Here is a 23,413-nt window from a genome sequence, read left to right on the forward strand (position 1 = left end):
CTATTAGGACAGGGTTGCTCAGATATTTGCCCCTTTTTTCCTTATTTGTTGTATCAAATGTTGAGACGGCATTATTAAAACTCAAAGCTGATGCACACACATTTAAGTCTTCCTAATAATTTGACTCTTGAACATCATGAAATATCTCTGGTAACAGGTTTTGTCTTAACCTCTATTTTACTTGATATTAATATAGCTAAATTTTCAGTATTTTCAAATTTTTAATATTCAATAAAGTTTTTATGTTTATTATTTGCATGACTTTTTTTTTTTTTCCAGTCTTTTTAGGGCTGAACCCGAGGCACGTGGCGGTTCCCAGGCCTAATCAGAGTTGTAGCTGCATGACATCTTTTAATATCTCTGCATTCAAAATGAATCTTAAACAGATAATTTGTTCCTTCAATTTGGAGTTTATTTTTAACTTTTTTTTTCAAATGATTTTTGTTGTTTCCATTATAACATAACTGTTTCTTATTTTTCCAAATGATTTTTGTTGTTTCCTTTAGAGCTGGTTTACAGTGTTCTGTCAATTTTCTACTGTACAGCAAAGTGACCCAGTCAAACATACAGATATACATTCTTTTTCTCACATTATCCTCCATTATGCTCCATCATAAGTGACTAGATATAGTCCCAGTGCTATACAGCAGGATCTCATTGCTTATCCATTCCAAAGGCAATAGTTTGCATCTATAAACCCCAGATTCCCAGTCCATCCCACTCCCTCCCTCTCCCCATTGGCAACCACTAGTCTGTTCTCCAAGTCCATGAGTTTCTTTTCTGTGGAAAAGTGCATGTGCCATATATTAGATTCCAGATATAAGTGATATCATACAGTATTTGTCTTTCTCTTTCTGACTTACTTCCCTTACTATGAGTGTCTCTAGTTCCATCCATAACATATCTGTTTATATGCTTGAATTCTGACTACTATTTAATTTTGTTTTCTGTTTACCCTCTATGTTTCCTGTACATCTGCTCCTCTTTTCTGCCTACATTTGAATTAATTGAACATTTTTTAGAATTCCATTTTAAATGAAATGCAGCACACTGAACCTTGCAAAAGTATAGTTCTAAATTCCTGCTCCCACCCAAGTACCAATGGTTCAGTTATCTTATGAAGTATGACATAATTGCAATAAAATGTTAATATTTCTTATATATAATTTTAACATTCCATATATTTTATACAAATTGATAAAAGGGAAGAATTCCTCTCTAATAAGAAATTTATCATATCTCAGATATTTCATTTCTTTCAAAAGATCTGAGTTTGCTCTGGTTTCATTTTCCTTTGCATGATTTCTAGTGTGGATATGCAGTCTTTATCGCTCATTCCTTCATTCTTGAATGACATTTTTGCTAGATGGAGAATTTTTCATTAAGATCTTTTAAGCATGTTATTCCACTGTCAAAAGGCAGAAATTTCCACAGTTTCTGATGAGAAGTCATCAGTTTGTTGAAATGCTATTTCTCTATGTGTAATAGGTTATTTTCCTCTGGCTACTTTCAAGATTTGCTTTGGCTTTCAGAAAGTTAGCTATGATATTCTAAAATGTGGGTTTTGTCATATTCAATCCTATTTAGTGTGTCTGCTTCTCTTTCTGAATATTTAAATTTATGTGTTTCAACAAATTTGGAAAGATTTCTATTTTATTTCTTCATAATTTTTGGCTGCCTTATACCCTCAATATCTTTCCTTCTATACAGATCAAGAGAAATTTTGCTCCAGTATGAATCATATGCAGAGTTGGTGCTATAATGTGTTGAGAATTTTAGGGATGTTTGTATGGGGTAAATGCATTTTGCACATGAAATGATCCTGAATTTTCAAGGGGCCAGAGAGTGGACTGTAGTGAGGTAAAGAGTGGCTCAAAGAAAAAGATATATCCAGGAGCCCCTTTGTGGTGCATCAGGTTAAGGATCTGACATTGTCACTGCAGTGGCTTGGGCTCTGATCTCTGGCACAGGAAGTTCCACATGGCTCAGGCACAGCCAAAAAACTGACAGATAAATAGATAAATAAATAAATCCAGATCCTAATCCCTAAAACCTACTTGTAATACATTATAGATGCGGAGTGACTATTACCTTATATGACAATATATGTGACTAATTTCTAGATCTAGAGGAGTTATTCTGGATTATCAGTGCTGACACTAAATGAAATCACATGTACCCTTATAAGATACATAGAAGAGGAGAAGACATAGAGATGAGGAGGAAATGAGACCAAAGAGGCAGATACTGGAGGGATATAACCAAAGATTCTTCATTAGAGGTGCTAGAGCAAGTACAACGTGGCCAACACCTTGATTTTAGACTTTTACCTTCCAGATTTGTGAGAAAGTAAATTTCTGTTATTTTAAGCCCCCAAGTTCATGGTAATCTGTTATGACAATCACAGGAAAGCAACGTGCAGCAAATCTGTGTTTCATCTAGAACAATGCGAATTTCATGTTGTGGACTACCCAGAACTGAGGTGGCTGCGTGGTATGTAAGGGTTTGTTAAGATTTTAAGAAACTGCCAAATTATTTTCCAGAGTGGCTGTACCATTTTACATCCCCAACAGCAATGTATAAAAGATCCAGTTCTTTCACTCATTGACTTTTTGACAGTTTCTTAACATGTGTTGTAGATTCCAGACAACTTGTGTCTAACTCAAAGGGCTTCTCATATGTTTTCTTCTAAAAGCTTTATAATTGTAGCCTTTAAATCTATGATCCAATTTGGGCTAATTTTTGCATATGAGATGAGGTATAGACTTACACTCATTTTTTCATAAAAATACCTGATTGACCATTGTTGAAAAGACTAACTGTTGTCAATTTTGCACCTTGTCAAAAAAGAAACAAATATATGAATATCCCTGGATTCCCAACTGATTACTGTAGCTTTAATGTCTTAATATCAGGTAGCCTTCAACTCTGTTTTTCTTTTGTAATATTATTTTGCCCAATATGACTACTACTATATACTTCGATATGAATTTGATAATTAGCTTGTCAATTTCTACCAAAAAATTTTCTTAAATGCTGCTGGGATTTTGATGGACATTGCATTGAATATACAGATCAATTTGGAAAGAAATGCTATTCTAACAATATTAAGTATTCCAGGCAAAGACTATGGTTTTTAACTCTCCTTTTATTTAAGTTTTTCATCTCCACAATATTTCAGTTTTCAGAGTACAGTCTTATACATGGTATGGTGATTATTCTTAAATTTTAACTAATTTTTATTTTATTTTATTTTATTTTATTTTATTTTATTTGTGTGTGTTTGTGTGTGTGTGTCTTTTTGCCTTTTCTAAGGCTGTTTCCGCGGCATATGGAGGTTCCCAGGGTAGGGGTCGAATCGGAGCTGCAGCTGCGGGCCAACGCCGCAGCCACAGCAACTCGGGATCCGAGCCACGTCTGCAACCTACGCCACAGCTCACGGCAACACCGGATCCTTAACCCACTGAGGGAGGCCAGGGATCAAACCCGCAACCTCATGTTTCCTAGTCGAATTCGTTAACCACTGTGCCACAACAGGAACTCCATGTTTTATCTAATTTTTTAAAAATTATCAATTACCAATTGTCTGTTGCTAATATTCAGTACCCTGAAGCCTTGTTAAAATCACTTATTGGAGTTCCCCTCATGGCTCAGTGGTTAATGAACCCAACTAGTATTCATGAGGACACGGGTTCGATCCCCAGCCTCATTCAGTGGGTTAAAAGATCTGGCGTTACTGTGAGCTGTGGTGTGGGTCACAGACGCAGCTCAGATGCAGCATTGCTGTGGCTGTGGTGTAGGCTGGCAGCTATAGCTACGATTCAACCCCTAGCCTGGGAACCTCCATATGCCGTGGGTGTGGCCTAAAAAAAGACCAAAAAAAAAAAAAAAATCACTTGTTACTTCCAACTTTTTTTTTTGTAGAATCTGCTAGATTTCTACATAGACAATGATATCATCTTTAAATAAACATAGTTTTACTTCCTTGATTATGGGTATGTGATGTTGCTTCTCCTGTGGTTTCAGATTTCTCTGCAGACCTCAGGGGTTCTCTCTATGCAGTTTTCATCTGTCTGGGACACTGTCCTAAGAACCCTATGATCTTTGTTTCTCTGGACTCTTGGAGCTATCCCATCAACAAAGGGAGTCTAATGGGTTCCACTTGGGTTCCCCCTTCCTCCACCATGGGCTGTTTTTTCCTGAGCTGAACATCAAATATTATCAATTAATAATATTAAATAGCTAGATAGTTTTCCCCTTGAGAATTAAATATACTAATCATAACATTTTGCAGGTCTGCTCTGATAAAGTAAAAGTAACATTTATCCAATGTGCAGATGTTCCCCAAACAAGCTTACAATTTACCAACATTAGCATGCTAAATACAAAAACTACTTGTGTCTGCTGGAATATGACCTTACAGAAGTATATTTCAAAAATACTGCAAGGTTGTACTATATATGACTAGGAATATATTTCTATATGTGTATGTACTGTATGAGGAAAATTACTGTCAGATGCAGAGGATATCCCAAGTCATAGATCACAAAACAACTTAATTCAACATAATTAGATCCACATACCTGATTTTTTTTAATCCTTGCCTGATTAAAGTACCCTCAGAGTTCTTGGAATATTCCAGAATGACATGATCGTAAAATACTCAAAGACATAGATACATCATGTGCTATAGAGATTTCATCATCAATGATTTCAAAATCAATTTCAGTAGAAGCTTATAAAAATAATTTTATGGTCATTAACTTAGTTTCCTTAGATCTTGAAGTCTCATGTTTAGAAATTCCAAATCTTCCAAATTACAGGGTATAATACAGAATAAAATAATTTTATTTATTTTTATTTTTTTATTTTTATTTTTTTTTTGTCTTTTGTCTTTTCTAGGGCCGCACCCATGGCAGGTGGAGGTTCCCAAGCTAGGGGTCTAATTGGAGCTGTAGCCACCGGTCTACTACACCACAGCCACAGCAACACCAGATCCAAGCCGCATCTGCGCCCTACACCACAGCTCACGGCACTGCCGGATCCTTAATCCACTGATCAAGGCCAGGGATCAAACCCACAACCTCATGATTCCTAGTCGGATTCATTTCCACTGCGCCACAACAGGACCTCCGGAACAAAGTAATTTTAATATGTCTAACATGTTTTAATGTCTATTTGGTTTTCTACCTGTTATATCAGAATAGCACTGGCAGTAGCAAACATTTGCACCTACAAACATTTGTCCAGGTACAGGACACTGTTCTATGGATGGGAGATACCAAAAAGCTTAAGCAATGGAGTTCCCACTGTAGTGCACTGGACTAAGGATCAAGTGTTACTGCAGCTGTGGCTGGTCACAGCTGTGGCTCAGATTTGATTCCCAGCCTAGGAACTTCCATATGTCATGGGTGCAGAAAAAAAAAAAAAGAAGAAGAAGAAGAAGAAGCTTAAGCAAGATCTCTATTTCCAGGTTGGATATTAAGGTAAATTAAATGACAGGGCTAATGCAAAAGAGGTATCCAAAATAGGGGTAAATTTTTTTGTAAAAGATGTAAGTGCTTAAAATACTCAAATTCTAGGAGTATTGAGATAAATTCTAAATTCTATAACCAAGATAGAGCATATAAGTAACCAGTGAGGGCAGACAGGGATTATAAAACCAGAGTTAAGAAATTAAATGTGCCCTGCATTTTACAATATAGAGAATAGAGCCAGTATGTTGTATAACCATAAACAGAATCTTTTAAAAATTGTGAATCACTATATTTTACACCTGTAAATTATATAATATTGTACAACTATACTTCAATTAAAAATGAAAGAAAGAAAATATGCCCAGCAGCATGCTGTAATAGTAATTCTTTATCTAAAATGCTCATCTAATTGAATACTTTCAAGCAAAAGAAACATAAATGAATGCCAACTAAACAAGAGAAAGTAAGTTAATTGTCAAAAGACATTGTCAAAGAATAATGAAGATATGCCAAAAGAACACACACCTCAGGTTAACAAGCTCCAACTGGCCAAATTCTGGGATAGTCTGAGTATTACAGTAATTATTGAATGAATATAACCCACTTAATAAAACAGGAATCTATTAAATGACTCCTCTTAACCCACTGTCCATCTAGGGCATAGCACAGAGGCAGCAGACTAAAATGCCCTTCTTCTAGTGTTCTCTTAAAAGAACTATGTTTGCATACTTTAAAAACTGCTGCCTGACGTTTCAGCTTCCAATCAGTCTGTATCTAGTTGCTGAGCAAAATCCCCAACACATTAACACAATGAAGGATAAAAATCCTACCATCTTCCAAACAGAAGTGGAAAAAGCATCTGACAAAATTCAACATCCATTCATGATAAAAAAAAATCAATAAAGTAAGTATAGAAAGAATGTACCTCAATAATAAAGGCCATATATGACAAGCCCACACCTAACATAATACTCAACAGTGAAAACCTGAAAGTTTTTTGCTCTAGGATTAGGAGCAATAAAAGAGTGCCCATTCTTGCCTCTTTTATTAAACATAGCACTGGAATTACTAGCCAGAGCACTTAGGCAAGGAAAAAAATAAATAAAAGGCACCCAAACTGCAGCAGAAGAAATAAAAATGTCTCAATTTGAAGATGACATGATCTTACATGTTATATGATCATATGTTACATGATCTGAGCTAATATAGTAAGAAAAATAAAACTGAAAACACTTAAAAGTTAACAGTCAGGAAGTATGTTCTACCTACAAAATCCAAGAAAATTTTACTGAAAAAGTATTGAATATTACAACAGAGTATCCAGCAAAGTGGAGAGATACAAATGTAATACGAACTTGAAAATGTTAATAATTCCTAGATGCAAAAATTCTATAATTAATTATATAAATATTAACCGTATTAAAATGTAATTTCAATGCAATCCAAATTTAAAAACTCCACAATAATCATTATATAAATCAATACGGTTACTCTAATACTCATTTCAATGAGAAAATGCCCAAGAACAGCTGGGAAAGTCTTTGAATATAAACAATAAATCATGCTATAAACTAAACTAAGTAAAACAGCATAATGTTAAAGGTACTTTTTATTTTTTACTTTCTATTAGAGGAATTTCTGAATATACTCTTAAGAATAGAAACTGCTGGAGTTCCCGTCATGGCTCGGTTAACTAATCCGACTAGGAACCATGAGGTTGTGGGTTCCATCCCTGGCCTTGCTCAGTGGGTTAAGGATCCAGCGTTGCCATAAGCTGTGGTGTAGGTCACAGATGTGGCTCGGATCCTGCATTGCTGTTGCTGTGGCTGTGGTGCAGGCCGGTGGCTACAGCTCCAATTAGACTCCTAGCCTGGGAACCTCCATATGCCGAGGGAGCGGTCCTAGAAATGGTAAAAAGACAAAAAAAAAAAAAAAAAAAAAAAAAAGAAAGAAAGAAAAGAATAGAAAACGCTATAATGTACTGCCAACATCGACAACACCCAGCTTTGATAATTAAGACTTTGCATATCATGTTTAATCTCTTAATTTGTTCATTTTGTTTTGCCAGAATATTCCAAAGTGAACTAGAGATAGCATATCCTTTTACCCAAAACTACTCCAGCATGTCTTCAGGATATATGCCTAAAAGATTAGGATTTAAAAACAAACCAGGAGTTCCCGTCGTGGCGCAGTGGTTAACGAATCCGACTAGGAACCATGAGGTTGCGGGTTCGGTCCCTGGCCTTGCTCAATGGGTTAAGGATCCGGCGTTGCCGTGAGCTGTGGTGTAGGTTGCAGACACGGCTCGGATCCCGCGTTGCTGTGGTTCTGGCGTAGGCCGGTGGCTACAGCTCCGATTCGACCCCTAGCCTGGGAACCTCCATATGCCGTGGGAGCCGCCCAAGAAATAGCAAAAAGACCAAAAAAAAAAAAAAAAAAAAAAAAGAAACCATAACACCATTACAGACCCAGCAAAATAAACTGGTAATATCATGTAATTCCCGGTTCAAGGTCAATTTTCTCCAACTGTCTCAAAAACTTCTTTTTATACCTTGTTTAAATAAGGCTCCAAAGTTTACCCAACGCATCTAGCTGATACGTCTCTTAAAACTCTTGTAATCAACATATGCATATCCCTATTTGTCTTTTTTTTTTTTTTTTTTTTTTTTGTCTTTTTGCCTTTTTCTAGGGCTGCACCCACGGCATATGGAGGTTCCCAGGCTAGGGGTCTAATCAGAGCTGTAGCCACCGACCTACGCCAGAGCTGCAGCAACTCGGGATCCGAGCCGTGTCTGTGACCTACACCATAGTTCATGGCAAGGCCAGAGCCTTAACCCACTAAGCAAGGGAAGGGATCGAACTCGCAACCTCATGGTTCCTAGTCTGATTCGTTAACCACACGAATCACGCCATGATGGGAACTCCTATTTGTTCTTTTATCTAACCAACACTCCCCTAGATTATTTTAAAGCAAGTGCCACACATTTGTATAAGGGCATTAAATTCCTTAATAATATCCAGTAAGCCAAATGTTCAAATTTCACCATTTGCACGAAAAATATACTTTTATACTTGATTTGTGTGAAACAGGATTCAAACAAGGTCCACCCCTTCCAAGTAGATATTATGCTTTAAAATTACTTTGAAGCCCTTCTGCACAGCCTGGTTTTTGTAATGAAAACTTCACACATTTTAGATTAGGCTAGTAGCACTCTCCTGGTATTTGTCTCTCTCTCTATTTTGCTTAAAGTGCTAATTAGATCTAGCGGCTGAATTAGATTCAGGTTTAACTACCTAGGTGATGTTGCCTACATCATATTGGGAAGCACATGATATTCAACTGTTCCACCCTGGTAACGTTCAGACTCATCAGCTAAAACCGAACAGATAAATGTTTATTGCCTAGGTCCATTGTTTCATTAGGAACCAGCAACATAATTCTACTTTCGTTTCAATTCAAGTATAATTGACTTGAACATAACATGTTTCAGGTATATAACATAACTTATAGATTATAAAATGATCACCAAAATAAGTCTAAGTTCTAACTTTTTTAATACTGGAATTCTTCAATAAAGAAACATTTTTGGGAGTTCCCGCAGAGGAAAACGAATCTGACTAGCATCCATGAGGGTGCAGGTTCGATCTCTGGCCTCGCTCAGGGGTTAAGGATCTGGCATTGCCATGAGCTGTGGTGTAGGTTGCAGACACAGCTCAGATCTGATGTTGCTATAGCTGTGGCATAGGCACAACCCATACCCTGGGAACCTCCATATTCTGTAGGAGTGGCCCTAAAAAACAAACAAAAAAAAATTTCCTTCATTAACTACTTGGTTATCTTATTAAATTGATACAAGAAAGGCAAGATAAATGCTGGAAACTTTCTCTTTTCAGAATAATGAGTTAGCAAAAAACCTACAGTAATGCCCAATGTTTCATTTTTAAGTATCATTATGAACCATAGGTTTCTATATATTTAAAATGTTTCACTCCTGGCATCTACCCAGAGAAAACCATGACTTGCAAAGACACATGTACTCCAATGTTCATTGCAGCACTATTTACAATAGCCAAGACATGGAAACAACCTAAATGTCCATCGACAGAGGAGTGGATCAAGAAGATGTGGTATATATACACAATGGAATATTACTCAGCCATTAAAAGGAATGAAATACCAGCATTTTTTGCAACATGGATGGACCTAGAAACTATCATGCTAAGTGAAGTCAGCCGTACAATGAGACACCAACATCCAATGCTTTCACTGACATGAGGAATCTGAAAAAAGGACAGACTGAACTTCTTTGCAGAACAGAAGCTGACTCACAGACATTGAAAAACTTATGGTCTCCGGAGGAGACAGTTTGGGGGGTGGGGGGATGTGCCTGGGCTGTGGGATGGAAATCCTGTGAAATCAGATTGTTATTATGATCATTATACAACTACAGATGTGATAAATTCATTTGAGTAATAAAACATTTTAAAAATAAAATAAAATAAAAAAATAAATAAAATGTTTCATTCCATTACAAAAACAGCATTTTAGACTACTTGGAAAGAATGGACTAGTCAATAAATGGTTGGTGTTGGGTCAATAGGTCTACCTCTCAGAATAACCTATATACAGCAGTGTACTAGAAAACACGTAACCACAGCCTCTGCGAAAGAAAAGAATATTTGGGATTTAAGGCTATTAAAAACAGTCTCAGTGTCTATCAAACAGCATTAAGAATATTAATATACACATTTATGGTGGTCTAATTCAAATGCTCATTAGGTTATATACATGGATGTGTGTGTGCATATGCATGCATATGGGCAGAATGACACGCTGGTAAATGTTCAAAACTGGCTTCCTAAGGAAAAAATAGCTCTGATTTGTAGTGTTTACTGAATTCCATCCTCCTACCCCGGATGACTTCACTCTACTAATGTAACGTCACTATATCCAGAGTTGGGGACAAATGTACACAACTGATTCTTACCAGCAACTGTGAGCTGGCTCCAGCACACCACTGAATATTACCCATATAGTTCATATACATCACAAAATTAATTTTTGGTATATTAAATATGTATTATTGACATTTATATGTGCATGCATATGTATGTATGCAAGTATACAGAATCGAAATGCCTAGAAAAAGGTTGGAAAGATGGATAGCAAAAGGATGAAAGGGTTTTCTCTGAAGCTAGAAATGGTACTAGGGTAGGAGGAGGAGGATAAATACAACTTCTGTCTTATCAACATTCATTGACTTGTTCAATGATAGGATAGGTCAAGATAGGATAAAAATTCTTAATTATCTGACCTGCTCTAAAGAACAGCATGATGTCATTAATATTAAGATCCAATATGATACAAATAATTAGCTGGATTAGATGCATATTACCATTAAGATCAAATAGGATACAAATAACTAGCTGGATTCAATGTCGTATTACACAAAGAAAACACTTTCTGAAAATATACAACTTACTTTGGCTTCCGTTTCTCCCCTGTGAAGCGTGTACAGGTGATGGACAGCACTTTGAGATGAGGACCAAGGATGAGTCAAAATTTGGAAGACATGAAAGTCATGGCCAAGGGTATCTGTTGTGACTAGTAGCATTCCTGAAGGACACACCAAAAAAAAAAAAAAAGGTAAAAATAAAAACCATTATTGATATATTTGCAATGCTTTAAAATATTACCAAAGGGAAAAAATTACCAAACATATAAGAACACAGGATTATTTTCCTATGCGAATACAAAACCTCAGCACCATATCATTATACAAGCATAGTGAGCAAACTACATATGAAGGTTTTATGATGGTCCTAAACAACTAGTTTAAAAAACACAAGCATTTTTAAACAGCAAACCTTGGTTCCCAGGCTAGGGGTTGAACCGAGGCTGCAGCTGCTGGCCTACACCACAGCCACAGCCACACTGGATCCCTAAACCACTGATCGAGGCCAGGGATCAACCCGCAACCTCATGGTTCCTAGTTGGATCTGTTTCCAGTGCGCCACGACGGGAACTCTGGAAGAACTCTTGCTTCTTCTTCTTTTGATCTTGTTAGGGCCGCTCCTGAGGTATATTGATGCAGGTTCCCAGGCTAGGGGTCAAATCGGAGCTGCAGGTGCCAGCCTAAGCCTCAGCCACTCAGGATCCAAGCTGCATCTGCAACCTAAGCCACAGCTTTGCAGCAACACCTGATCCTTACTTAACCCACTGAGAGAGGCCAGGGATCAAATCTGCACCCTCATGGATACTAGTCAGGTTCTTAACCTGCTAAGTCACAATGAGAACTCCAAGGCTTTTCTTCATCGAATAAAACTCACTTCCACTTTTTCCATATCTCCAAACCTGAAATATAAGTTCCAGTTTATCTACGACTCCAATTAGTAATACTCTATTTAATGCACCAGTTTAAAATTTGTCTCTACCCTAGCGTAATATTTATTGAAATTGCCTACATTAGCTTTCACAGAACAAAATTTTTTGATGAGATGTCATGGCTAAGAGTCATAGTCACAACAATTTTCTGTTTTCTTGTCAAATTTCACAATTTTATATCTTACATTGAGGTCTATCATCCATTTTGCGTTAATTTTTGTATAAAGCATGATGTATCAGACAAATTAACTTTTTTTGCAAATGATGTCCAATTGTTCCAGCAGGATTTCTTGAAGAGACTATTCTTTATCCTTTGAATTCTTTATCTTTTTTTTCTATATCCAGCATCTACTTTCCAGTGATCAACTGGTCATGATTACGTAGGTCTGTTTCTAAAAGTACTAGTCTAGTCTACTGATTTCTGTCTACACTGTTACTAACATCACACTTTCTTAATTTACTGTAACTTTATGGGAAACTTTGAAATCAAGTAAAGGGAGTCCTCATTTTCTGAACTTTTTCGAGATGTTGTGACTATTCCAATTCCTTTTTCTTTCCAAATGCAGATTCAGCTTTTTGATATCTACCAATAATGGGGATAATGGACATCTCAACAATATTGAGCCTTCTGATTTATGAACACCTGATATTTCTTGCTATTTGTCTTCTTTGCCTTTTTTCTTCTTGCTCAGCACACAGAGTTTATTTTCCTTGAACTACTACAAATGATACTATTTATTTCCATTATCAATTTTTCCTTCTTAGTATACAGAGATATGATTGACATTTCTTTTCTTTTTTTTTTTGCTTTTTAGGGCTGCCCCCTGCAACATATGGAAGTTCCGAGGCTAGGGGTTGAATCAGAGCTCTAGCCACTGGCCTACACCACAGACGCAGCAACACCGGATCCTTAACCCACCGAGCAAAGCCAGGGATCAAACCTGCATCCTCATGAATGCTAGTCAGATTCCGCTGAGCCATGAAGGGAACTCCTGACATTTCTTTTATATTGACCATATATTCCACCATTTCAGGTTTTTATATAGATTATGTGGGATTTTCTTTACAACCATGTAGTATGTGAGAATAGATATACTTTCTTCCTTTCTGAACTATGTGCCTTTTCTTTCCCTTGACTTATTCCATTTGCTAAGGTAAACAGGAGTGGTGTGAGGCAATATTCATGCCTTGTTTCAATTTTTAGGAAAAAGTCTTCAACCTTTAAGTACAATGCTAGCTGTAAATATTCTGTACTTGCCCTCAATCAAGTTGACGTTTCTTTCTACTTCTAATTTGTAGAGAGTTTCTATAATGAACAGATGTTGAATTTTGTTGAGTGCTTTCCTGCACCTATAAGATGAGTGTGTGGTTTTTCTTCTTTAGTCAATTAATACATTGAGGAGTTCCCGTCGTGGCTCAGTGGTTAACGAATCCAACCAGGAACCACGAGGTTTTGGGTTGGATCCCTGGCCTCGCTCAGTGGGTTAAGAATCCGGCATTGCTGTGAGCTGTGCTGTAGGTCAAAGACGAGGCTCGGATCCCGAGTTGCTGTAGCTCTGGTGTAGGCCAGTGGCTACAGCTCCGATCAGACCCCTAGCCTGGGAACCTCCATATGCAGGTGGGACCCTAAAAAGACAAAAAATAAAATAAAATAAAACAAAATAACAATTAACACATTGAATTTTAATAATGAATGATTATCGAACATTGATCAAGACTTGCATTCCTGGAATAAACTCCACTTGGTCAAAATCCTTTATTATATGCTTCTAGATTGAATTTGCTAATATTTTGTTGATGATTTTCACGACTGTGTTCCCAATGGATATTGGTTTGTAGTTTTCTTTTCTAATAATGTGTTGTCTGTTTGGAATCAGGGTAAAGCTGATCTTGTTGTGGAATGTTTCTTATATTCTTATTTTCTAGATGAAATACTTAAATATTCAGTACAATTTGCCAGTAAAGCTATATGGGTCCTGTGTGTGTGTGTGTGTGTGTGTATGTGTGTGAAGATTTTTAAATATTTTAAATTTCTCTTTAATTGAAATTTTGTTCATTTAAAACGTAAAACATAATTTTTCTTCTTGGGGGAATTGCTTGCTCTAACTCAAGAAAAACAGTCCTTATTAATATCTGCAGGGTCTTTAGTAATGTCTATTTTTTCTTTCAGGATACCAAAAATTTGTGTCCTTTCCCTTTTTCTTGGCCAATCTGGCTAGATCTTCTCAAGAAAACCATTTTGGTATCATCAGTTTTCTCTTTTCTATTTCAATGATTTCTCTCATTTTCCATCTTTTGCTATTACAACCGTCTGCTACCATTTCCTTCATTCTCCTGACTTTAGTTTTATTTTCTCCTTCATTTCTCAGGTTTCTGAAGGTGGAGGCGGAGTTCCTGTCATGGCGAAGTGGGTAACGAATCCGAATAGGAATCATGAGCTTGTGGGTTCGATCCCTGGTCTTGCTCAGTGGGTTAAGGATGTGGCGTTGCCACGAGCTAGGGCATAGGTCGAGGAGGCAGCTCAGCTCTGGTGCTGCTGTGGCTGTGGCATAGGCCAGGGGCTTCAGCTCCAATTAGACCCCCTAGCCTGGGAACTTCCATATGCTGCAGGTGCGGCCCTAAAAAAAAAAAAAAAAAAAAAAAAAAAAAAAAAAAAAAAAAAAGACCAAAAAAAGGTGGAAGCTGAGATTACTTGTCAAATTCCTCCCCCCACCCCACAGAGGAAGCATTATTTTGGTATTAATCTTCCTTAGGCTTGCTTTAAATAAATTCCACATATGTTTTCTAGAGACTTCCACTTTTATTCATGAGATTATGTATGTATGTATGTATTTGCTTCTTAGGGCTGCACCAGCGGCATATAGAGGTTCCCAGACTAGAGGTCTAATAGGAGCTACAGCTGCCTGCCTGCCCACAGCCACAGCAACACAGGATCCAAGCCACATCTCTGACCTACACCACAGCTCACAGCAATGCTGGATCCTTAACCCACTTAGAGTGGCCAGGGATCAAACCCACAACTTCATGGTTCCTAGTCAGATTTGTTTCCAATGAGCCACCATGGGAACTTCTACTCATGAGATATTTAAAGATATGCTGTTTGGGTAGTTTCCAGGTATCATTCATATATTGATTTCATTTTTAACTCCATTATGACAAGAAACTTGTTAAAGTTGGCTTTATGTCTCAGAAAGATATATCTTGGTAACCATTCCATGTATATTTGAACACCTGGCATATTCTATCAGTGTCAGTTTATTCAAGTTAATTGATAGTGTTATTTGGATCTTCAACATCCTTACTGATCGACTGCCTGCTTTCTTGTTAACATCTCCAAGCAAAATTGTGGATATATATTTCCAGATATATAAGCCCCCCTAATTGTTATGAGTTCATCTCTTTTATCATAATGTTCCAATTGAACTCTGATATTGCCCTTGTTCTGAAGTCAACTTTTTCTGATATTTTTTATCATCACTGCAGCTTTGTATATGCACAGTATATACTTTTCTACTCTTTCACTTTAACAAGCAATAGGATTATATTATAAAGTGACTTTGTTTGGCACAATAATTGAGGTCCAGTTATGGGGGCTTTTAATTCCAATCTCAGACTTTTAACTGATGTTTGTAATTAATTCATTTACATTTAGTGTAATTTATGGATAGGGTTGAATTTACACCTACTGTTTTGTTATATTTTTTGATTGTATCCTTGTTTTTTATTTTTGCTTGTTTATATACTCTTGCTATCCCCCCCCATTTTTTTATTGATAATTTCACTTTTTTTTTTTCTTTTTTGGCCACACCTGTGGTATATGGAAGTTTCCAGGCCAGGGATAAAATCCAAGCTGGAGGTGCGATTTATGCCCCAGCTTTCAGCAACACCAGATCCTTAACTCATTGATCCAGGCTGGGGATCCAAGAAGTGCCTCCACAGAGACAAGCTGATCATTAATCCACTGCCCCACAGCAGGAAGGAACCCCTAATTTCATGGTTTTGAATATAATTTTAAAACTATTTGTTTTCTGTGGGAAACAGAAGCAGAATCATATTTTTTATTTGTTAAAACACTTTGTTGAAAGAAAAGTTTACCTAGGAATATTAAGCACCTGTGGAAAAATAAAGTAGGCATTTATATAGGAAGAGGAAGCATATTTGAGTTTTCTATTTATTGGCTAATATAAGGTACAGCTCTAATCATTGCCTTAACATATTAATTATATGCCAGTGTCTTAGCTATTTCCAAGAGAATGCAGATTTAGATAAGGAAACGTGTCATTTACTGAGTTCCACTTCAAATCTCTAACAGTTTCTATAACATTGCCTACTACTTTTCCCCTAGCTATGGTCACTGACATACTTTATACCCTTTCCATATTGCTATTGTTATTCAAACAATAAATTTCTAAGGTTGGACAAGTTGTCTTTTGTGGACAGTATTTCTTGACTCCTCTTACTTTTTTTGCTTAGCTAAGTTTGAATGATCACAATTCCATTACTATGTTCTTTTTTATTTTTTCTTTTTAATTTTATGGCCACATCCATGACATATGGAAGTTCCCAGGCCAGGGATTGAATCTGAGCTGCAGCTTTGGAAACACCAGATCCTTTAACCCACTGCACAGGGGCAGGGATCAAAGCCACCCCTCCACAGAGACCCAAGCCACTGCAGTCAGATTCTTAACCGACTGTGCTACAGTGGAAAGCTCCTCCACTACCATGTTCTGATTCCACATTCCCACAAAATTATTTTCTGCATATAATCAATAGAAACATCATTCTGACAGGAAATACAATGAGCTTACATTTATAGCACAAATACATTACTCACCAACTGAAGATAAACTTGGGTTCTTTGATAATCATATTAATATTTCATTCAGAATGAGCATTCAAATAAAAGTCCCTAATAGCCAAATCCAGACTCTTACTGTTTTGCATATGAATGATAATCACAGATGAAAACTTTTCAACATGCTCCTAGCTTTTCAAACTAACATTACTATAAGTTTGGCTTCTAATATGCAAAAATAAACTCAAATTTTTAGAGAACTGGCCCAATGAAAATTTATCCTTATCATCCCTGTGTATTTAGTCTCAAAAGTTTTCTTTTTCTCTTCTTGCTTTTTTTTTTTTTTTTTTTTTGCCTTTTGTCTTTTGTCCTTTTAGGGCCACACCTGCGACATTTGGAGGTTCCCGGGCTAGGGTTCAATCAGAGCTGTAGCCACCGGCCAACACCACAGCCACACAACACCAGATAGGAGCTGCATATGCGACCTACACCACAGCTCATGACAATGCCAGATCCTTAACCCACTGAGCGAGTCCAGGGATCGAACCCACAGCCTCGTGGTTCCTAGTTGTATTGGTTTCCGCTGTGCCATGACGGAAACTCCGAAAGTTTTCTTGTTCTAATTCCATGACGGAAACTCCAAAAGTTTTCTAATTCTCCATGTAAATGTGGCTTCCATAATCCAACAATGAGCCCATTTTTTTGTCAAAACTTTAAAAGAATGCATTTTAATTTTTACAGAGTAGAGAAGAAAGAAGTAGCTACTATATTACTATGTATTTCCTCTTTTGCACACATTCTGCTGGGAGAAATGACAAGATTTTTTTTTCTAGAAAACAAGCTAAAAAGCAGATATACATAAAAGGAAAAACTTGTTCAGAGTAGACTGTGGCTTGAGAACTATTTATGCAGCATCAGAAGACTAAACCAGACTCTAGCCTGGCCATAAACTAAACCCACGCCCCAAATGAGGTGCCAAGCCACAAAAAGCATTTGCGTCATCTGGGAATACAAGGAAAAGAAGGACTTCTAATTATAGGGCCTGGAAGCGGAAGCCTAGAGTGATTAGCTGTTTAGGCGCTGCTGTATGTTTATCTGGAAGCTTCCTCTCTTCCACTCTCAGCCTTAAGTTTGATAGATGAGCGTTAGCAATAGAGGGTGGGGACTAAAGCTGCTGATGGTACATGGCGTTCTCCAAAATCTGAGGTAGCTGGAGACTGAACATTAAGGCTTTTGTGGCCTCATAAGAACATAAGTCTTTTCAACTGGGCGTCAGCTGGTTAGCCCAAAAGGCGAAATTAAAGAGTAGCAAACCTCCACTGGGCATATGCTATAAAATCTTGGAAACATGAGCAGGAATGCCTTTTTGCCATATCCTATTTATAACACCTACCTAATTGCATGGTTCTTTATCACATGCACACATATGAACTGGAAGACAAATTACCAGCTATTCACACTCATAACATAAACACTGATATGCTGGGTCAAATAGAAATCTTTACAGGAATTGTATGTTTTAGTATCAATTCTTGTGAATTTAATCTGTTCCCATCAATACCCTACAGATAGAAACTTACAAATTGTGTTGTAAGTTTGTTATTTATAAATGTCCTAAGATCTTTATTTAAATATTTTTCTTCCTTTGACTTTGCATCATGAAATTCTAAGGGTTCTAAAGACGCTTTTGGCCATATCCAGTGGGTATTCATTACTTTCAACAGTTGATTCACCCAACAGACATGTATAGGAAAAGTGGTAGATGTCTATGTGTATTCTTATTTTCTTTTTTCTTTTTTTTTTTTTTTTTGGTCTGACTTTTTAGGGCAGCAACCGCGGCATATGAAAGTTCCCAGGTTAGGGGTCTAATCAGAGCTGCAGCTGCCAGCCTTCGCCAGAGCCACAGCGATGCCAGATCTGAGCCACATCTGCAACCTACACCACAGCTCATGCCAACACCGGATCCTTAACCCACTGAGTGAGGCCAGGGATCAAACCAGCAACCTAAGGGTTCCTAGTTGGATTCGGGTCTGCTGTGCCACAACAGGAACTCCTGTATTCTTATTTTTCCACATTGCTGAATATATTTCTTGTCAGATGCCAGAAAAATTTTTAAACCTTATTATACTTTATGAATGTGAGATGTATGAAAAATAAATACTATTTCAAGTGTACAGTTTGATGACTATGACAAGTATATATACCTATGCAGCTACTACCATAATCAAAATAGAGAACATGTGAAAAAATTCCTTTGTATCCACCTGCAGTCCATCGCCCGGCCCCAGGCAACTCATTGGCTTTCTGTCATTGTGAATTAGTACTGCCTACTTTAGCATTTCATGTAATGAAATCACATAATATTTTGCTAAACCTATTCATTCGGGTGACAGTAGTCCATGCATTTATTTATATTATTGAGTGGTTCTCCATTATGTGAACATAGGACCATTATACATCCATTCAGAAGTTGTCTCTAGTTTTGGCTACCGTGAATCAAACTCTTATAAAGATTCAATTGTCTCTATGTGGACATATGTTTTCATTTCTCTTATGTGAATATTTAGCAGTGGAAGTGCTGAGGCACACATAAATTCAACTTTATAAGAAACTGAGAAAAAAAATTTTTTGTTGGTTTTGTTGTTTGTTTGTTTGTTTGCTTTTTAGGGCCACACTCGCGGCATATGGAGGTTCCCAGGCTGGGGGTCTAATCAGAGCTACAGCTGCCGGTCTACGCCACAGCCGAAGCAACGCCAGTTGCAAGCCACGTCTGCGACCTACACCACAGCTCACAGCAACACCAGATCCTTAACCCACTGAGTGAGGCCAGGGATCGAACCCACAACCTCATGGTTCCTAGTTGGATTCGTTTCTGCCGCACCACGACAGGAACTCTGAGAGGTTTTTCTAAAACGTTTGTATCATTTTCTTTTCCCATGAGCTCTATAATCTTGCAGCATTTGGTACGGTCAATCTTTTTAAATTTAATCTCTTCAGGGAGTACTCCATGGTTTCTTATAGTTTAAACACAACATCCTCCTTGGTTGGTGTGCTAAACAGCTCTGTGCATATTTTCTTTTGTGACATAACTGTTCAAATCTTTTGCCCAATTTACATTGTTTTGTCTATTTATTTTACATACATTAAAAGTATATTTATATTATAAAACGTAAATAAACACACACACACCTATATGTCAGATATTTTCTCCAAGTTTACGGCATTCGTTTTTTGTTTGTTTGTTTGTTTGTTTTTTCAGAGAAGACATCAATGGTTTAATGGATGAGGAAGTTCACATCTCTGAATCAAGGTCCTGGAGCGACACCCCACCATGTGCAGTGGACAGCTGACAGGACATGCGGCAGGCTTCACTGGGATGGAAGTGGGGGGTGGGGGTGGGGTTGCCCGTTAGAAGGGGAATTATGTCAGGTTGGCTCATCAGTTATTGGGCCAAACCATCACAGGGGCACATCCGTCATCACCCCTTTGATAAGAACAATCATTAGCAGGGCTCGTGGCAAGGTAAGAAAGTCAGCCCACTTCATTTCCTTCACCTTATCTTTCCCAAGAGGTTTAATGAATAGCAACCTAACGTTTGGGTTTTTGGTGTCCCTGGCTAAGAAATCTTCCTCTATCCTTCTTGGGTCACAATGACGTAAAACTCTATGTTTCCTTTTTGAAGGTTTATAGTTAGATATATGTATATATTGCTTTCTTTTTTTTTTTTTTTTTTTTGGTCTTTTGTCCTTTTTAGGGCCACACTAGCGGCAGATGGAGGTTCCAGGCTAGGGATCGAAGCTGCCAGCCTTCACCAGAGCCACAGCAATGCAGGATCCAAGCCGTGTCTGTGACCTACACCACAGCTCACGGCAACGCCGGATCCTTAACCCAATGAGCAGGCCAGGGATCAAACCCGCAACCTCATGGTTCCTAGTCGGATTCATTTCCGCTGTGCCACAAGGGGAACTCTGAGTTTTATATTTTAAATTAAGTCTATGATCAATTGAGAGTTCAATTTTTGTGTACAGTGTTAAGGAAAAGTTTATTTTTTCCCAATTGGATATCCCAGGTGTTTTATCACCATCTGTTGAGAAAACTATATTATCCCTTAAAGAATCACTGATACTTAGTTGAAAATTAAATGACCATAAGAGTTTGATCAATTTCTGGATTCTATTCCATCCACCTATGACTATACTTACCCCAAACTATAATTTCAACATTACCGTAGATTTTTCACGTTAAGTCATAAATTTAGTGAGTTTCATTTTTTTTTAATTTACTCATCTTGTCCAAGATTGATTTGACTATTTTAGATCCTTTGAATTTCCATGTAATTTTAAAATAAGCTTGTGTTGATTACTTTTGGTTTAAACATTCCCTTTTCACAAAGTTAACTACTGGTGAACAATATTAACACAAAACACTAATAGGACATTAGGCATAAAGGTAATAAAAACATGGTTGTCTGTCATAATTGAATGATATTTCTTACCATGCTACAACATCACAACAACCAAAATGTAAACTTTTTAGATAAAGAATTATCTTGGGAAGATAAGGAAGTGCAGTTTGGGAAGATTGCCTTAACTCCTAAGTTTTTTCCCAGGAAAACAGCATATCATATAATTTAAGAGTTTTATAACCCCAAAGTCCTTAAAAAATATATGCCTGATTTCAATTAACAGATATGATAACTGAAACCCATAGACAGTGAGAAATTTAAAAGTCTAAAAGATAAAACTGTTAGCTTGTGTTATCTATAATTATGTACCAACATGCTACTGTCCTAAAAGAAACATGCGCACACACACACAAAACCAGTACTAAATTAATGTCACAATTATTGCTACATTCATAATAAAATACATTTGAAATTGAAGTTAATATAATAGGAATTTGGTAGACAGATCAATCTGCTTTGAAGAGCTATTATGCATTAAGACTATAAGATATAATTTGGAAATTTAGGAATTTCCAAAAGAAAGCCATTTGATGTACTTCAGAGATGTAAGAAACAACTTAAAAAACTTTTCAGTGATGCTATATACTGCATTATCATAGAGGGGTGTATATGAAATACAGACACATGGTGAGGAGTCAAGAAAGAGGTCTATGAGTCGCAGATGTGCAGCTTGGCCAAATGAATGATCAAGGTCCCATGATTCATGTATTCCACAGTATATATATGAAAATATAATAGATTTAATTCAAAGTTCCAGCAAGGGAGAAACTATGTAACATGAAACAGATGGAAGATAAAATTTGGTCATCACTTGGCACTTTCATTTTGGATATATTTGCAAATGTAGCAAATATTAGGAAATGACCAAGTGTTTTTGGAAATTGGGTTTGACTACCTATCCAAACCATTTCAATGCATGACTTCTGAATTATGCTGCAGAAAGAGTATATAAGAACAATTGCTGAGGGGAGTTCCCGTGGAGGTACCGTGGAAACAAATCTAAGATCCATGAGGATGCAGGTTCAATCCCTGGCCTCACGCAGTGGGTTAAGGATCCCGAGTTGCTGTGTCTGTGGCGTAGGCTGGCAGCTGCAGCTCCAATTCAACCCCTAGCCTGGGGACCTCCATATGCTGCGAGTATGGACATAAAAGGCAAAAAAAAAAAAAAAAAAAAAAAAAACCCAAAACAAAAGCTATTGCTGACATATCAAACAGATTACTGGGCAGGGAGGCATACTTTACACAACCAAATTTCACATCTAAATCTATACAGATAAATATAGTGGCTTCGTAGCCCATCTAAAAGATATGATTTGAAAAAATAGACCAAAAACAACAACAATCAAAAACTCCTCAATATAAGGTAGGAAATGAAACTAGTTCATTTTTTTTTCTTTTTCTTTTTTCCTTTTTATGGCTGCACCTGTGGCATATGGAAGTACCCAGGCTAGGGGCTGAATCAGAGCTGCAGCTGAGATCTACACCACAGCCAGGGCAACACCAGATCTGAGCCACATGGCAAATGATGACATGTGGCTTGTGGCAATGCCAGATCCTTGACCCACGGGGCAAGGCAGGTGATCAAAGCTGCATCCTCACAGAGACAACACTGTGTCCTTTAACCTGCTGAGCCACAACAGGAACACTGAACCTTGTTCATTTTATTTTATTTTTTATTATTATTTATTTATTTATTTTGTCTTTTTGCTATTTCTTGGGCTGCTCCCTCAGCATATGGAGAGTCCCAGCTAGGGGTCCAATCGGAGCTGCAGCCACCAGCCTACACCAGAGCCACAGCAACGAGGGATCCGAGCCGCATCTGCAACCTACACCACAGCTCATGGCAACACCAGATCCTTAACCCACTGAGCAAGGGAAGGGACCGAACCCGCAACCTCATGGTTCCTAGTCGGATTGGTTAACCACTGCACCACGACAGGAACTCCGTGTTCATTTTAATACAATAATAACTTAATTTTTCCCTAGGCTGTTGCTAAGATTTTTTTGTTAAGAGTATTAATTCTGAATACTACTTAATTCGTACTACTGTTTTTACATTTTCCTTTTCATCCTCCATCCCTGCAGCCATTCCCCATTCTCATCAAAGTCAGTCCTCACCATACTGAGTTTAATATATATCCTAGGAAATATATTTATCCTTGAAAAGTATTTGGGTGGTTTCAAGAGTACTATTAAAAATATTTAATGAGGAGTTCCCATTGTGGTGCAGTGGAAACGAATCTGACTGGGAACCATGAAGATGTGGGTTGGATCCCAGGCCTCGCTCAGTG

The 23,413-nt window shown here is 37.4% G+C and overlaps 1 protein-coding gene across 12 annotated transcripts in view; it reads right to left on the bottom strand.

Annotated features, from left to right (window-relative positions):
- The window catches only part of BCAS3 (BCAS3, microtubule associated cell migration factor), a 580,495-nt gene that overhangs the window by 381,491 nt on the left and 175,591 nt on the right, over positions 1 to 23,413 (bottom strand). For all 12 annotated transcript variants that reach the window (XM_021068160.1, XM_021068161.1, XM_021068154.1 and 9 more), the window contains exon 14: positions 10,961 to 11,094. In XM_021068160.1, coding sequence (XP_020923819.1) covers positions 10,961 to 11,094 — 134 coding nt within the window. The remainder of the gene's footprint in view (positions 1 to 10,960; positions 11,095 to 23,413) is intronic.

Source organism: Sus scrofa, chromosome 12 (assembly GCF_000003025.6).
Source record: "Sus scrofa isolate TJ Tabasco breed Duroc chromosome 12, Sscrofa11.1, whole genome shotgun sequence".
In the NCBI taxonomy this organism is placed as follows: domain Eukaryota; kingdom Metazoa; phylum Chordata; class Mammalia; order Artiodactyla; family Suidae; genus Sus; species Sus scrofa.